The sequence below is a fragment of the Taurulus bubalis genome, assembly GCF_910589615.1.
Source record: "Taurulus bubalis genome assembly, chromosome: 21".
Taxonomy (NCBI): Eukaryota; Metazoa; Chordata; class Actinopteri; order Perciformes; family Cottidae; genus Taurulus; species Taurulus bubalis.
In genome coordinates this window covers 11,735,867-11,754,321 of record NC_136609.1, presented here as the reverse complement: position 1 = coordinate 11,754,321, position 18,455 = coordinate 11,735,867, and the positions used below count along the sequence as shown (strand labels likewise).

Sequence of the window (18,455 nt, the reverse complement as noted above, 5' to 3'; positions counted from 1 at the left end):
AAGGCGCTGCAGGAATCGTTCCTAAAACTCAGAACTGAGTCAGCATTTCTGCACTTCCTGTTCCCTCATAGTGAAGTCAATGGGTATTTGGTTAGATGTCTGGAATTAGGTCTGCGGTCAACGCAAGCTGAAGAGATTTTAACTCTCTTACTGATTGCATTCAAGCTTCAGAAATCATAAAACTGTTGTTCATTTGTTAGCTGAACATGAAGTATCATAAACGTTTGCTTGCCACAGAGCTTATACCTACATGAATGCATGGTTCCTGCAGCCGCCTGTATCTTATAGTCTGCTTCCTGTCGTTACACTACAGTAGTAGTTTCACACAATGCAGTGTGAACATTTCTCTCTGCCTTTACCTCCGTTATTCTCTCTCTCTCTCACCCTGTTAGATAACCTGCCACTAATTAGAGCCATCGGTTAATTAAGGCCAACTAACCGCATGGACTCCTCAATGAGCAGCTGTGTGCTGTGAGCACATGATTGACATGTTGGGGGTGTAGTTGAACACATGCTGCCCAGCGGCACACGGACATGCGATCCCAAACTGCTATATTTAGACACATATTGTCTGCTTTTAATCTACAACATAGTTCTTTGTTTTGAAAAAGAAACTGCCGGCTGCAAGGAAAATGAACAGAAGCGAGAACAGAAGCGAGAGAGGAAGTGAGAGCGTGAAAGAGTCAGAGGAGACATCAGGATGGTCAGCAGTCCACTGCAACTATTTACAGCAATCTGACACCACGGTCAGATTAATGCACCGCTCATTGTGGAACCGGGTTTTCACTTACTATGCTCGAAGCAGGACGCATAGATTAGGAGAATGGCTTTACATTGTAGTGATGTAATCAGTTACATTATTCCATTATGCTTTCAAGACTTTTACTTTGATGCACGTATAAGATAAAGACCAAATCTGTTGTTGCTTTTAACGGGAGTCAGTGAAGAAATCAAATAAAAAACGCACGAGTGCGAGTCCCTGGACTGTTCCAGGCAAACCAAATCGCCCAAGCTGTTGACTGAGCACACATGAGGATGTATGAGGACGCATGATGATGTATGAGGATGCATAAGGATGTATGAAGATGCATGAGGACGGATGAGAACAAATGAGGACGCATGAGGATGCATAAGGATGCATGATGATGTATGAGGATGCATGATGATGTATGAGGACGCATGAGGATGTATGGGGACGCATGAGGATGTATGGGGACGCATGAGGATGTATAAGGACGCATGAGGGCACATGAGAAACCATGAGGATGTATGAGGATGCATGAGGACACATGAGAAACCATGAGGATGCATGAGGACACATGAGAAACCATGAGGATGCATGAGGATGTATGAGGACGCATGAGGATGTATGAGGACGCATGAAGACGCATGAGGATGTATGAGGACGCATAAGGACGCATGAGGATGTATGAGGACGCATGAGGATGTATGAGGACGCATGAGAACCCATGAGGACGTATGAGGACGCATGAGGACGCATGAGGATGTATGAGGATGCATAAGGATGTATGAGGACGCATAAGGATTCATGAGGGCGCATGAGGATGCATGAGAACACATGAGGACGCATGAGAACACATGAGGACACATGAGAACACATGAGGACGCATGAGGATGTATGAGAACACATGAGGACGTATGAGGACACATGAGGATGTATGAGAACACATGAAGGCGCATGAGGATGCATGAAGACGCATGAGGATGCATAAGGATAGATGAGGACGCATGAGGACGCATAAGGATGTATGAGGACGCATGAGGTAGAATGAGGACGCATGAGGATGTATGAGGATGCATGAGAACACATGAGGATGTATGAGAACACATGAGGACGCATGAGGATGTATGAGGACGCATGAGAACACATGAGGACGCATGAGGACGCATGAGGATGTATGAGGACGCATGAGAACACATGAGGACGCATGAGGATGTATGAGAACACATGAGGATGTATGAGGACGCATGAGGAAGCATGAGGACACATGAGGAAGCATGAGGATGCATGATGATGTATGAGAACACATGAGGATGCATGAGGACGCATGAGGATGTATGAGGACGCATGAGAACACATGAGGACGCATGAGGATGTATGAGAACACATGAGGATGTATGAGGACGCATGAGGACGCATGATGATGTATGAGGACACATGAGGACACATGAGGACGAATGAGGATGAATGAGGACGCATGAGGACGCATGAGAACACATGAGGACGCATGAGAACACATGAGAACACATGAGAACACATGAGAACACATGAGGACGCATGAGAACACATGAGAACACATGAGGATGCATGAGGATGTATGAGAACACATGAGGATGCATGAGGATGTATGAGAACACATGAGGATGTATGAGGATGTATGAGAACACATGAGGACGCATGAGGATGCATGAGGATGCGAGCAACATCTTTTCTATGGTGCCGTGAAACTACAAACTGAGTTTTAAATACACATCATTTTCTTTGATGTATATTTGTTATCTGACAGCGATCAACAGATATACAGCTACTCAAAACAATGTGACAATTTCCAGCAACTACTAAAGTATTAAACCTTCACGATGAGACAAAACTCCAGCTATAAAAAGGTATCTTGTAAACTTGAAAATGGATCGATCCACACTTCTTCAAAGAGTTAAGAGGACACAGTGAGGGACCCCTCTGTTCTTCTATCTGCTGGGTTTTCTCTTCAGGGAGCCCTTTTTCACATGTTGCTCCACATCTGCTTCTGATCATGAAAAGCAATGCAATATTTATCCAATGTAACATCTGACTCTCATTATTAAAACAAATAAAATATGGAGCTGAGTTAAAGGCCAAATCCCCAGACCGGAGTGTATCAGCTTCACGCAGCAGAACACAAAATACGGGTCTGAGTTTACACACAAAACAAACGGCTGAGCGCTGCAGAGGAAACGCTGCGGCCCTGAGATCTTAACCCCGTACTCTGGGATCGGTCACCAAGAGCAACTGTTCAGCAAATGTAAACGCCAGAATAAATCTGAATTTAAAAATTCCTGTTGCTCAGCCATCGCAGTCCAACTCATGGGAATGGAACATTTTGAAGGAGATGGGAAAACCAGAAGTGCCGTTTAGAGGTGGAGGTCCTGCAACCTGAAGGTCACATGTCTGATCTCCATGACAGTTATATGTTCAAGGTCAGAAGATAAAAGGCTGAGGTCAGCCTGTATTATTGCTCTGTATTGTTCTGACTGAAATATAGATACAGTATTTATAGTAAATACAAACAACGTGTCGTGGCTCTCTCAAACCCACTGCAGTTAAATCTGGGTCAAATGTAAAGTCAGAGCTAAAATTATTCTTTGGGGATAATATTAATATTAATAATCCAAAAAACGTCTGCTTGAACACATGCACTCCTCTATCTGCCTCGCACACATACACACAGATGTTGTTTATATTTAAGGAAAGCCCTCCTCCTGTCCTTCCCAGAATCCCTTGTTGTTTCTCCCAGCATGCTTGCAGGATGCAGGGAGAAGGAGGAGGAGCCAACATGTCAGAGGTCACCTGACAGAAATGTTTGATCTGACTTTATCCTCTCTGCACGTCATCGACCACCTCTCTATCCGCTTTCTACCCATTCAGTCAGCGCTCAGGTTTGGGACGGAGGGATGTGTACGTGCGCTCTAACACGCGCCCTCCTCTCTGGGGTCGCGAATAAAAAAGGATTGATAAGATCACAATGATAAGAAGCAGTATCGTGGGTTCAGCTCCTCCACGACACATTTTTTAAGATATGGCCTTTCAAATTATTTTTTCCCAACCATATCATTCAAATAAAACTTCTTCCAGCAGTTCGGAAGAGTTACAATAATCTAAATCTGGATGTTTTCAATATGAGCAATTATACGTCACTTAATAATATTCTTAATTTATTACTGATGAGAATTCTCCTGCTGTCCTCATTAGGGAGGCCAGAGGTCAAAGTTGAGTCTCTCAAAAAGTGAAACCTCTTTAATCTATTTCCTTTCAATCCCAGCAGCTAGTACCTTGATTTCCAGTTATTCGTCCTCTTAAAATAAATCTCTAGCTCCATCTAGTGGACTATATTGTGTAAGACAGTGACACCTGTACACATGCAGGACTGAGTCCGGGTCGATAGATCCTTCTAAGAAGCCTGCATACACTTTTGATATTGAAACCCAAACTCAGGACAAAGAACAGCCCGGGTTTCTGATTCATGATGTCATTGTACCCAACAGCTGCAGGGGTGACTGCATGGATGAGAATGTACGAGTACCAGCAGCCTTAAATGGAGCCACTCTTGTGGTGTCAGTCCTCCAAATGACTCTGATATTCATTTAGCAAACTGTTAACTGACACACGTGTGTTTCTTTTCCCTTTTTAAAATGACGCAATATGAGAGTGCATCTGTGTTTGCCACAGAGGGATTGGAGCGATGTGACCGGCGGTGAAGGTCACATATCTGTGTGAGTCCGAAACGCTCCACTTGAAGAGATAGCTTCGAGAGCCGTTGTCTGAGAATGTCGACCACGCATGTCAACACCGGATTCTTGAAAATACAAAAAATATGTTAATGTAAAATATCTTGACACAAGAAACAGAGATTGTCCAAATTTGTTAGAGCCATTGACTCTACGATATAAAGACTTTTCTGCATTTCTTCATTCTCTGTTAAACGTGGAGACACACAGGATGAGTACATGTGTGTGAGGAACTCCTTTAAGACACAAACTGGCCACCATATCTCAGAAAAATCCAAATTATACCCCCCAAAAGAGTCCAGCATCATCCATGGTTAGAGCAAGCAGTATGAGCTTTATTTATCCTATAATGTGTACAATGCTGATTAAAACTGTTTCCTGACACCCTGATAGTCAGGATTTGACTTGCCAGATCCTTGAGGCTTAAATGCTTCCAACACTTGGTCAAATATTTTCCTTATCAGTGTCCCATACGTCACTGAGAACAGCCTGAGCCGACACCGTTTTCTTTCTAATGCAGTTTAAAAACGTGTCGTAACTATCGTTGTTCCGGCCCGTTCTCTAGCTCAAATCATTTACTAAAACTGACTCTAGTTTGACCTTATTTATGGGTCAGCATGACTCGAGGAGCTAAGGCAGGTGGGGTGTTCTCTTCGGGGGTTTAACTCCGTTGAGCCCAAGTGATCCACAGCAGAGCTCGTCCTCCCCTCTATCTTTAGTCAGCCACTGTCTGTGAATGGGGAGCCTAACTTTATCTGGACCTCTGTCATCGAAGCTGCCGGCTATTTTTAGGCGGTGGCTTGCAGTGGCAGCAGCTGTGAAAGCATTTGACCCCCCGTCCCATTCCAACTCTCTCTCTCACTCTTTAGCTTGTTGGACAATGACAGTATCCGAGCTGACGCATAAACCAGGCGCTCGGCTGTGGTCATTTCCCTCTCTGCCACCTGCAACCCGCACGCCAAACCAAGGTACCAGATACCTGTGGCAACGGGGAATGGAAGGTTGACTTTTCCTTCACTTACTCTGACTCTCAACGAAGAGGAGTTTTGCCAAATGTGAGCCAGAATCCACAAGAAGAAGGGACATATCAGTGAAGGTTTTGAGGACATGAAGAAAACCCCACATCAGTGATAGGATGCTTTAAAGACAGCGACTCACATCGCGGTAAGTTTTTCCTTTGACCAAGACGCGAGCATGACCGTGATCCACGCTGTACAGTCCTCCTGTACAGCGTGGATCACGGTCAGGACATGGGTGGTCCCTACGGCAGGGACGGGTAATGCCAAAAGGAACATGAGGGAAACAAATGAGCCACATGAGAGCGATAACGCTTTGCACCGGCTGCTTCGTGATCTAGACGCAATCAAGAAAGAGGAAGTCTTGTCTTCTGCAGACTGTACAGTTTACCTGCTATGTGGCACACGGTCGCTGGTCTTATTTTGGACAGACTACTTTATAAATACACTCTTCAGTGAGTTACAGCACCAGCTGAGAGATGACCAAGAGCGGTTTGCGATTGCTCTAAACCTACTTTACTGAACCACCAAGCATGTGATAAACACTTTACTATGACAATGTATGTTGAATATATGAAACATGTCAAAACATTCCTGCATCCAATCATCTAAATCTAGATTCCTGCTCATAAAATGTTACTTTTTAAAGCACACTCCTGATTTTATCTCAAACTATCTCTGAACGCCGAATGAAACACACTTTTTCTTTCTCTTGCAGCTCCTTCACCAGAGATACGAAGCTCCTACTGAGACGATCCCGCAACAGAAGAAATTCCTTCATTCAAACCGCGGAGAGGCTGACTTCATCATGGATATCTTTGGAGGCGCTCCTCGTGTTTTGGGCTACCCCCGCCCTGTGGTGGCACGGTGCGGCTCCGACGCCACACTGAGGTGCCAAATTGGCGGGGACCCTCGTCCCGAAGTGATCTGGGAGCGTAAAAACATCCAGATCTTGTCTGACGGACACTACGAGCTCTCTGGGGACGGAAACGCTTACCTGCTGACCATCACTGGAGTAACTCTGCAGGATGCTGGCCAGTATATTTGCAAGGCCAAAAATAGCATAGGTGAAACCTATGCAGCGGCCTCCCTCAAAGTGGAAGGAGAGGCCCAGACACAGGAAGGGGTGCAAACGCAATTAGGAGTCAATGGTATGCAGCAACCAATGAGAGGAAATGGAGAGCTTGAAGGACACCAGAATGGCTACAGCACAGTGACAAATGGGAAAGAAAATGACGAGGAGCTGAATGGAGAGCACACGCAGAAGTTGAGTGAAAACCAAGAGGAGGTTGATTTAGCGTCAGATGATAAACCTCGATTCCTCATCAAGCCGCTCTCTCTGCGCGTGGATCGGGGAGAGGACGCCGCCTTCTCCTGCAAAATCTGGGGCACCCCTCTGCCCGAGGTGAAGTGGGAGAAAGACGGGAAGAAGCTGAGCGACATCTTCGAGAGCGCGCACTTCAGCGTGAGCAACCAAGAGGGCGGCTGGTTCCAGCTCAAGATCTACGGGACGCGCATGCCAGACAAAGGCGTCTACACCTGCAGGGCCGTCAACTGCCGTGGCGAGGCCCTGGCCGGCGCCGTCCTCCTTGTCGAGCGAGTGCCGGAGCGAGAGGAAAGTAAAATGTCCGGCGGTCAGTGGTCGCCGAAGCACAGGGGCGGGAGGCTCAGTTTGTCGAGGGTCATCGAGGAGCCGCCCGTCAGAGCGTCTAAAGCCAAGAAGTTTGCGGTGGCAGAGGGGAAACACGCCAAGTTCCGCTGCTTCGTGACAGGAAAGCCCAAGCCAGAGATCATTTGGAAGAAAGACGGGGTTCCCCTGGAACCCGGGAGACGACATCTGATATTTGAGGACAGGGAGGGTTACTACACGCTGAAGGTGCTGTACTGTAAAGTGCAAGACACAGGACTGTATGTGTGTGCGGCGTCGAACGCTCTCGGAAACACCCTCAGTGCGGTTCACCTGTCTGTCAAAGGTAGGAGATGGCGCCCTGCTTTTCCAACTGCAGGATTTCTAAATGTGAAAATGCTATATGTCATTGTTCAAAATGACAATGGGCTGTTATAGATGGAAAACCAATGCAATTCTAAAAAAACAATAACAACTAACGGTCAAAATGAACAAATCGTTGCGTCACTGATGCATCCAACCACAAGCTGCACTTGGCTACGGCACACGGCTAATTGCTGGTGTGCATTGTTGAAATGCACGGCATCGCCTTGTAAAGTGGCTAATTATTTTGTCCTAATCCCTTCATAATGGGCAGATAATTCCCGGAGTCAGATGCCTTTTCAGGTGCTCAGCCCTGCACTGTGTCAGCTGCCTCTATCATTAAGTGTCTGCTTAGTCTTGGGGTCAACATTTCAGCCTTTAATGTACTGATAATATAGAGTGGCATTACAGCAACGGAGCACGGCTTAAAACGCATCGACTGGTGGCACGACAGATTGTACAACAATGAAAAATTGTGTCTCAGTCAAATCCCCAGAAATCTCTGTAAACGTGTCTGACCACATATATTACTTTATCTATATTTGTCGATTTAAGCCGACAACTGTAAGAATCCTGCTCATGTTATTGCGATTTCAAATCACCCACTATTTTTAAGTTAAAACATCTACACTTACCCGTTTCCGTTGTTCTTCAGGCCCAGCGGTGCGGTTCAGGCGTCCATTAAAAGACGTCGAGGTGAGGGAGCGGGACGTCGCCGTGCTGGAGTGCGAGGTGCCCGATGAGTCGATCCCGTCCGCCTGGTACCTGGAGGACCAGCGGCTGATGCCCAGCAATAAATACGGGATGGAGCAGAAAGGAGCCACGCGAAGACTGACCATCCACGATGTCGGGACGGACGACGATGGAGTGTATCTCTGTGAGATGCCAGACGGAGGAAAGAGCATCGCAGAGCTGTCCGTTAAAGGTAAGTTGGACTGAATGTGGGTTTGTAGTGTTTTAGAGAGTCACTTTTTACATTTTTTGTCAAGATTTAAATGTACATCAGCGATTCTGATTGTTGTACAATACAAATGATTTCCCACTCACAGGTGATATTGTTCGTAAACTTCCCCGGAAGCTGGAGGTCCTGGAGGGTGAGAATGCGGCGTTCTGCGTGGAGGTGGAGAACGACGACACGGAGATTCACTGGTTCAAAGACGGGTTGAAGCTGCACGAGACTCACCAGACGATCCTCAAGTCTTTCGGCAAAACGCACATTATGGTTTTTGTCAACGTGGCCTATCAGGACTCGGGGGTCGTGACCTTTGTCGCTGGGAGATCCAAGACCTCGTCGCGTCTTAAAGTCAAAGGTACATTAAGGAAACGCTAAAGAATTGGTTTGCAAAGATGTAAAGCTTTGAGTTTTAGTTCATACCCATTACATTCTTTGTCTTTCCCCGCTCTCAGCCACAAGACATTGTCCTCCTATCTGCCCTGTGGGAGTGAAAATGGATGTGGAGCGACCCAACAGCACTCTGCTCACCTGGGTTCCGGCCCCAAACAGCCAGACCTCCACCCGATACATCTTTGTCGTGGAGAGACAGGAAGTTGGCTCCCAAGAGTGGCATAAGTGTTTCACCTCAGACAGCGCCGCCTCAGCTGAGATCACCAGCGACAGCGTGCCGTGCGAAGGCGACTACCGGTTCCGTGTGTGTTGCATCAACAAGTACGGGCGGAGCGGCCATGTGGAGTTTCCCAAAGCTGTCCATCTGGGTGAGGAACTGGAAAGTAGAATTGTACGTGTGTTAGAGAGCAGATTGCCTTTAAACACACTAACAGTGTTTCCATTTCTTTAGTTCCCGGACCAAAGATCCACAGTAGGCTCAAAGTCTGTGAGGTTGCGGAAGGAGAAGACGCTCACTTCTCCATCGAACTGTCCGCCCCGATGGTCGGAACCTGGTTTCTGAACAGCGCTCAGCTGCAGCACGGCGGAAGATACGCAATACAACAGTCCCAAACACAGCACTCGTTGCTTATCCGTGAAACTAGTGCGACAGAGGACACGGCAGAGGTCACGTTCATAGCCAACGGAGTCCGGGATTCAGCGGTGCTCAGGGTTAGACGTAGGTCTAGCCATCTGCTCTTCCTTTTATTTAGCATGTGATGGATGGTTTCTTTGGAGTTCACTTTTTGTGTTTATTTCTCCGCAGCTGCTGTGGTCAAATTCAGTCCTCTGTCGGACTTAGACGAGAACAAGAAGGTGGACTTTAGTGACCCCATTGTTCTCTACTGTGAAGTCTCCCACCCGTTCGCCAAAGTCAGCTGGTTCAAAGATGGCAAGGAGCTCCAGGTGACCGATGGCCTCAACATCCAATCAGATGGGAACATGCGGAGGATTGTGATCCAATCAGCTGACGCGTCTCACTCTGGAGTTTATTCATGTGAAACTTCAGGAGATGTCATCAAATTCAACGTGGAGGTTGCAGGTAAAAGGTTTTTGAAAAGTTGATAAGGATCAGCTCTTATGATACAAGTACTATGTTACTCGATATAATATACGTATTTGATAGTTTATATTAAGACGAATGCTACACATTTGCTATTTGCTAATTTTTTACTTTTTTTTAGAAATGTTATTGCGACCTTCGGTTCTAGTTCATCCAAATTGTCGTCAGAAAATTTCTCATTTCAAGGAGGCATCTCTGGTACCTTGTGCTCCAGCTGTTGATCCATCCCTGGCTCATCCTGCTTTTTCCAGGTCCCTCGGTGGAGTTCAGGCCCGTCCCAGAGGAGGAGCTCCATAAGAGCAGCATGGAGCTGGACCCCGTGGTGCTGCTCTGCCACGTCTCCACAGACGATGCCCAAGTCGTGTGGTAAGATGACGAGGAGATCATTCCAGTCAGAAAAATGACAATGAGGATCTAATTTTTTAATCTCTGATTACTTAAATGTATCTATACTTTGAGAGGCACTTTTAAATGTCATTATTCTGTATCTAGATTATTATTTGAAACCCTGTGTGTGATTCGATGTGTCCCAGGTATAAGGACGGATGTGAGATCCAGCCCACTGACAACATCACTCTGCAGGCAGAGGGAAGCATGAGGAGGCTGATCATCCGCTCTGCAGAAACCTCCGATGCTGGCGGCTACACCTGCCAGGCTGGAAACAACAGCATGGAGTTTACCGTCAATATCAGAGGTATAGATGCCCGTCTCACTGCTGCCGGGTATCGTTTCAAGACACATCGATTTGCTAGTGCAGAACATCTCTCACTCTGCTTCCTCTCACTACAAACACAGAGCCTCCAGTGATGATTGTGGAACCTAAGGACGATATCGTGAAGGAGAGCTATATCTCAGAGGAGATCCACCTGCAGTGCGAGTTGTCTCGTACCAGCGGGAAGGTGCGGTGGTTCAAGGACGGCCAGGAGGTGGAGGAAGGCGACAATATCCAGCTGATATGTGAGGGTCCTTACAGGAGGCTGGCCATCCTCAGCGGCTCGGTGGAGGATAATGGAGAGTATGTCTGCGAAACAGATGGGGACTCTGTCTTTTTCCAGCTAAGTGTCAAAGGTAATATTGAAGTTTCCCTTAGTTTTTCCCTCCCTTCTGATTCCACCATACATCTAATACAAATGCATTCATCCTCCTGCCCCAGAGCCGCTGGTAAGATTCGTTTCCCCGAGTGAATCAGAGCTGGAACTGACTCATTTGGCCTCCGAGAGGCTGGAGCTCAGCTGCGAGATCTCCCAGGCGGACGCCCAGGTCCGGTGGTACAGAGACGGCCTGGAGGTAGAGGAGGGTCAGAACTTGATCCTGGAGGTGGATGGGGCCCGACGCCGGCTGGTTATACCCATAACCACTGTGGACGACACGGGGGAGTATGTATGTGACACTGCTGACGACTCTGTGGCCTTCCTGGTCACTATTGCAGGTAAGAAGGAGAACATTCGGGTAGATCCAAGACATTTTTATCTTTTAGGATTCTTTCCTCTTTAATGACATGATTCCTTTTCATTTAGAGCCATCAGTGACGCTTACTCGCCCGAAAAACACACCTGACAAACTGGAGAGTTTTGCCGGGGAACCGATCGTGCTGGAGATCAAGGTGTCCCGGTTGAGCGCCAAAGTCGTTTGGCGGCTGGATGGCAGAGAAGTAGAGGAGAGCAGTAACGTCACCATCACAGAGGACGGGCTCATCCATCGTCTGACCATCCACTGTCCCACCCCTGAGGATTCTGGGAAATACACCTGTGACGCTGTCGATGACAAAATGGATTTCCGGGTTGAAGTTTCAGGTAATGAGGCAATGTCTGCTTTGGAGATGCTTTCAGTCACCAAATGCAATTTTAAAGACCACCACAATGTAATAATGTTAATGTTAATAATCATCAGAGCCTCCTGTGAAGATTCTGAGAAAGACAGAGATCAAGACGCAACTTAAATCCAGGATTTCTGATGACATTGTTCTGGAGTGCGAGCTCTCCAGAGCCAACGGCATCACCAAATGGTTCAAGGATGACTGTCGCGTTGGGGGCGATGAAAGGTTCTGCGAAGAGGAAGAAGGTGCTTTCCGCTCATTGGTCATCCTCAACGCTGAACTCGGAGACTCTGGAGAGTACTTCCTGGATGCCGGAGACGACAATGTCAGCTTCCGGGTTACGGTAGAAGGTAGAGTCACAGGAGTGAATTTTATTAATTAAATGATTTTGCTTCAAAACCATTCCTGAAATGAATCATCTCTTTCTTCCCCTTTGCCTTAGAGCCTCCCGTGACAATTGTGAGCAACTCAAATGACCAGGACTACCAGGAGATGGTGGCAGGGGAAGACCTGATCCTGGCCTGTGAGGTGTCCCGTGATAACGCCCCTGTCCAGTGGTACTGCAATGACAAGCTGCTGACCGGTGACCCCCGGACCTACATTGAGAGCGACGGCACGCTGAGGAAAATTATCATCTCAAATGTCCAGCCCTCAGATTCTGGGAAGTACATGTGTGACGCTGTGGACGATAAGATGATCAGCGTTGTCAGGATTCAAGGTGAAGACTCACACCGATGTCTCCAGAGATATGATTATCAATATGATTACTATATTTTTCTCCCGTTTCCCTTTTCCATCAAAGAGTCCGCAGTCACGTTTGTGAACAAGGAGGACGACGTCGTCGTGACGGGTTATGAGGCGGAGGGCCTGACCTTGACGAGCTACGTATCCAAGGAAAGCGCTCAAGTGCGTTGGCTGAAAGACTGGACGCCCGTTGAAGGCGAACGCACCCGAGCACTCACGGAGGGCCATAAGCGCACCCTGACCATCGAGCCTTTGAGGCGCTCCGATGCTGGCGAGTACACCTGCGATGCCGACACGGACCAGGTCCACTTCAGCTTGCTGGTGAAAGGTTAGAATTTGAGTTTCATCTCCTCATCCGATAAAATTATAAAACCTTTCAGTTTGCACTAAGAGGCGATATTCACTTTTTTTCTTCTTCATGTCACAGAAATGAGGATCAAGTTCGTTCAGCCACTCCGAGATACGGTGGCCCACGCTGACGGCATGGTGACCCTTCGCTGTGAGGTGTGCAAGCCTAAAGCAGACGTCCAGTGGATGAGGAACGGCGTGGAGTTGGTTCCGAGCAGGAGGTTCACCATCCGGGCGGATGGTGTTGAGCGAAGCTTGACCATCCACCGCTTAACCAGAGAGGATTCTGGGGATTACATCTGTGAGTCCAGAGATGACCGGACCGTGGCGGCGCTGAGAGTAGAGTGTAAGTTTGCCTGTGCTCAGATTGGATGTCTTCACTTCTGTGAGGTAGCAGGTCCATGAACCTCCTTGTGTCTTCTTCAGTGCCTCGGGTGGTGGAGTTCCTCACGGAGCTCCACAACACCACTGTGCTTGAAGGCGAAGACGCCATCTTCAAGTGTGTGGTTTCCCCTGAGGATGTCCAGCTGCTCTGGCTCATGGACAATGAGGCCATCACCCTTGGCGATCGCTTCCAGGCAAACCACAACGGCCTGTGCCACACTTTGTTTATCAAGAAATGCCAGATGTTGGACTGTTCGAAGATTACAGCAGAGGCCGAGGGACAGATAAGCAAAGCCAGCCTCAAAGTTCAGGGTAAGGCCATTTAACGACAAGAAAGGATAAGTTGCATTACCAGAATTAACAGCAGTTCCTTGTAATATGTATTTCTGCCTGTCCTCCCTTATATTCAGAGGCTCAGGTCATGTTTACGAAGAAAATGGAGGCCGTCATGGGGGAAGAGTTTGGGGACGCCACCCTGGAGACAGAGATCAGCCTCGAGATGGGAGAGGTCCAGTGGATGAGGCAAGGCGTGGTCATCCAGCCCGGCACCCGACACACGCTGGCCCAGAACGGCTGCAAGCGCAGTCTGTTCATCCAGAACCTGACTCTGTCGGACCGGGGAACCTACCGCTGCGAGACTCTGCACGACCGGACGCAGGTCAAGCTCAATGTGGAACGTAAGTGGTTAGAGGTGGGGTGTGAATGACATGTTGCCAGAGTTGTTTGATGACTTTTGCATGTTTGATAACAGGATCTAAGTGACTTATTCATTTGAAAATGGTACTTTCTAAAATTTGGTGACTTCTTCAAACATTACAATAAGCAGGAATGACTTTAGTTCAGGAGTCAGTGTTTTGTCCGACACAGCTCACGGTAACCAAAGAAGAGGACATATCGTAGGTGCTTTTCCCTCTGTGTCACAGTGTGAAAAAGGTACTAAGAATAGCAGGACTAGACCTGTACGTGTGGAAAGGTATTTGAGATCCAGCCATGCTGATATACAATAGTGTGTTGAATGGCACTGTGACTATGAACGATGGAGCACCTGCAGGTGTTGTTTTTGTCATGTGATAAACGGAGCTGGGTCTATATTCTAACCACCTTTTGTTCTCCTTGAAACACGGTGTTCTTTCAATGTACAGTGAAAGGGTTCACCACGCCTTAAAGAAGTGTGATTGTATTTAAAATGCTGATTCTTAATATATATCTTCACATGCATTATTTGTAAATCTGAGACCATTCCTAAGAAGAAGTGTACTGTATCTATAAAACATTCCTCTCCCTCACCTCCTCCAATCCAGCTCGTAAAATCGCCATCCGTAAAGGCCTTACTGACCAAGAAACCGTGGAACGAGAGACCGCCTCCTTCGAGGTGGAGCTCTCCCACGCGGATGTGGAGGGAATCTGGCAGAAGGACGGCATCCGGGTGAAACCAAACAACCAGTGGCGGGTGAGCACCAACGGGCTCGTCCACGGCCTCACGCTGTCCAACCTCAGCCTGGAGGACACGGGCACCATCGTCTTCTCAGCAGAAGGGATGCGCACATCTGCCAGGCTCACTATCAAAGGTAACCACAGGCCCGTATTAAGTGTTGGTAGTCTTTGATTTAGCATAATTGATTTACCAGGTTGTTGATTTGTTGAACCAACAGAGACTCCGGTGTCCATCCTGAAGATGCTCGCCGACGTCCGCGTGGAGGAGGAACTTCCAACCACTCTGGAGTGTGAATTCTCCAGGCAAAACATCGACGTGAAATGGCTCAAGGTATCGCTCAACCGTGTTTTGGCTCTCTATAGAAAATTGCAGGATGTGACATGTTTTTTTTTAAACCTCCGCTACTTTGCTCCTGTGAATCAGAACGGGACGGAGCTGAAGCCGGGGAAGAACTATCGGATCTACTCCATGGGCCGCAAGCGCTTCTGCCAGATCATGCAGTGCTGCCCGGCTGACTCTGGCACCTACACATGTGACACAGGGGATATCAACACTTCCTGTTCACTGGAGGTTTATGGTGAGTATCTGAGTGTGTTGAGCTGATTGTGTATCTCCATCTCGAGGTTGCAAGGAGAAAGATGCTTGTTGTGTTTTTGCTCAATCTAAATCTCTTTTCTCACCTCCAGAGCATAAGTTGGAGATCGTGCACGGCCTGGAGGACCTTTACATTCAAGAGGACCAGAACGCTGTCTTCATGTGTGAGGTTTCTCTGGAGAATGTTACCGGGGAGTGGTACAAAGACGGCCACAAGATCCGGCCCACGAGCACCATCAAGATCCGCACTGAAGGTCAGAAAAGATTATTGATGGGACTGAATGAGTTTGTTCAGATGGAGGAATTAGGATGACCTCTTGTGGCCATAGAACAAATAACAAGACCAGGGAAGGAGCAGAGAGCAAGGATATACACTGTATGATTAAAAGGATAAAAGAACGTAAAGTGTCTTGTTAAGGTCTTTGACCACCTTGAGCCTCCGTAACAGCTTCAATTTAGATTCTAAAAGTCTGTTGTTGTTCTCCTTCAGGGACCAAACACTTCCTGCTGATGTGTAACGTCAATGCTGAGGATGCTGGGGAAATCCGCCTTGTAGCCCGGGATGTTGAATCTACAGCTTACTTAGAAGTAGAAGGTAAGTGCATTCTTACCTCGAGCATGTCCACTTTTTTTAGGAAGCTCACAGCATGAAAATGTTCCATGCAAAAATCTCAAAACGTTTCCTTTTACTTCAGAACTCCCCGTTTCCATCGTGAAGCCCCTGCGAGATCGGACAGCCCTGGAGAAACACCGCGTGATCCTCGAATGCACCGTTTCCACGCCTCATTCCAGCGCCGCCTGGTACAAGGGCAGCGAGGAGCTGCTTCCCTCAGATCGAGTGGAGATCCTGGCCGACGGATGCTCCCACAAACTGGTGATCCAGCAGGTGGCCGTGGAGGACGAGGGCACCTACAGCATCGAGGTTGGGGAGCACACGAGCAAAGCCAAACTGATGGTGGAAGGTACGTTGGGTTGGGAGCTAAGGACCTTTTAAGAAATGACTTCTCTCTTATGTACTTGACCATGTAAACACTTTTCTCCCGCTGCGCAGCCCAGAGCCTCGTCATGGTCACAGAGCTCGAGGATGTGGAGGTAACTGAGCCCCAGCCTGCATCCTTCCAGTGCGAGGTGTCCGTCGCCATAAACAAGCCTCCCCTTTGGACTCTGAACGGGGAGGCCCTTCAGCACGGCCCCGCCGTCCGCCTGGAAGACCACGGGACGGTCCACAAACTCACCCTGAAACACACCAGTGTGGACATGAGCGGGGCGGTGAAGTTTACCATGGGCAAGGCCAAGAGCAGCGCCGCGCTCAGCGTGACGGAAACTTAAGAGGGAGAGACAGAAAAGAAAGTGACTCTGGGACAAAGAAAGAAACTGACTGCAAAAATGGGAATTCTCCATGTCACCCAAACCCAAACTGGTCCTGTTTGGATAACCTGCCTTTCTCCATTCTTAGTTTATATATATTAAATTGAGGGTATTCAGTGAGACTATGTTACTTCAGTCAAGTTATTCCTTCTTTTTTTTTACTGTGTAGTCTATGATATTTATTTGCCTGATAACGATTTATAATTGACTTTACATTGTTGTTTTCTTCCCCCAAATAAAACAGTTGTTAAATACATGGTGTCAAATACATGTCATTTATGTTTTCTGAATAAGGACACAAGCAATTTTGTAACATCTATATATCAATGCTAAATAAACTGTGATATTTTTGCATAATCATTAGAATGTAACGTAAAAGAATTTATTTATTTGTTAAGTGTATAATTTACCTGGTAAAGCCATCCAAATGCCCTTTCACCCTAGATATAAGAATTAAAAAGTATTTTATGTTATCCTCCTTGCTTCAACCACTCACACACAAAAATACCACATTGAAAAAATATTAATGTTTTACTAATATCTGATTGGTAAATATAGAAGAAAAGGGAGGAAATAAACCACCAAAAGCATTAATAGCTGATGTTATTTACAGATTGAAGTTATTTAAGCCTAATTCAATCTCCGTAATAATAATTCAATAAATGTATAATATAGGCAAGCTCATTCAAACATGCAAAAAGGTGTATTTGATGGAAGAGTGCTATTGTTAACTGTAGTATGGAGAGTGGCTAAGTTACCTGTGACGTTACTCGTTGCTCTAGATAGAAACTCTAAAGCCTGACAGTGTGGTGCTACTGCCGTAAGACGTGGCATTGTATAGACGGCAACATTACCGGTGGTAAGATGTGTTATTTTAGGGAAAACGTCTGGAAAAATCTCTTAGAAAAGTCATAGCATATGATTACCGATTAATTCGCACGTTTTGATGTATTTTGGATCATAGTCGTATTGTTGCGCCACAGCCACACTGAATTATTATGACATAATCTCTGTGTGAGTGTTACCTGGTCGCCAGCAGCTTCTTCACTGGCAGCGGCGGCTTCTTCACTGGCAGCTTCTTCACTGGCAGCGGCGGCTTCTTCACTGGCAGCTTCTTCACTGGCAGCGGCAGCTTCTTCACTGGCAGCGGCAGCTTCTTCACTGGCAGTGGCAGCTTAACTGGCAGGAGCATCTTATTCAGTGGCGGGTTCAGCTTCTTCACTGGCAGCAGCAGCTTCTTCACAGCTTCTTCACCGCTTCTTCACTGGCAGCGGCAGCTTCTTCACTGGCAGCAGCAGCTTCTTCACTGGCAGCAGCAGCTTCTTCACTGGCAGCAGCAGCTTCTTCACTGGCAGTGGCAGCTTCTTCACTGGCAGTGGCAGCTTCTTCACTGGCAGTGGCAGCTTCTTCACTGGCAGCTTCTTCACTGGCAGTGGCAGCTTCTTCACTGGCAGCTTTTTCACAGGCAGCAGCTTCTTCAATGGCAGCTTCTTCACTGGCAGCTTCTTCACTGGCAGTGGCAGCTTCTTCACGGGCAGCAGCTTCTTCACTGGCAGCTTCTTCTCTGGCAGCAGCAGCTTCTTCACTGGCAGCTTCTTCACTGGCAGCAGCAGCTTCTTCACTGGCAGCTTCTTCACTGGCAGCTTCTTCACGGGCAGCAGCAGCTTCTTCACGGGCAGCAGCTTCTTCACTGGCAGCTTCTTCACGGGCAGCAGCAGCTTCTTCACGGGCAGCAGCTTCTTCACTGGCAGCTTCTTCACGGGCAGCAGCTTCTTCACTGGCAGCTTCTTCACGGGCAGCAGCTTCT

At 47.4% G+C, this 18,455-nt stretch overlaps 1 protein-coding gene across 1 annotated transcript; it reads left to right on the top strand.

Moving 5' to 3' along the window:
- Window positions 1-6,330: 6,330 nt before the first annotated feature.
- obsl1a (obscurin like cytoskeletal adaptor 1a) lies at window positions 6,331-16,894 on the top strand (the record flags this gene model as incomplete). Its single annotated transcript, XM_079236705.1, has 22 exons — window positions 6,331-7,495; window positions 8,168-8,437; window positions 8,562-8,822; window positions 8,920-9,225; window positions 9,309-9,575; window positions 9,663-9,938; window positions 10,211-10,325; window positions 10,493-10,653; window positions 10,755-11,027; window positions 11,113-11,388; window positions 11,477-11,752; window positions 11,850-12,125; window positions 12,218-12,493; window positions 13,294-13,563; window positions 13,662-13,928; window positions 14,553-14,819; window positions 14,904-15,016; window positions 15,110-15,263; window positions 15,373-15,534; window positions 15,771-15,875; window positions 15,976-16,242; window positions 16,332-16,894. The coding sequence occupies 22 exons, from the start codon at window positions 6,331-6,333 to the stop codon at window positions 16,607-16,609; spliced, it is 6,081 nt and encodes a 2,026-aa protein (XP_079092831.1). The 3' UTR covers window positions 16,610-16,894.
- Window positions 16,895-18,455: the final 1,561 nt, after the last annotated feature.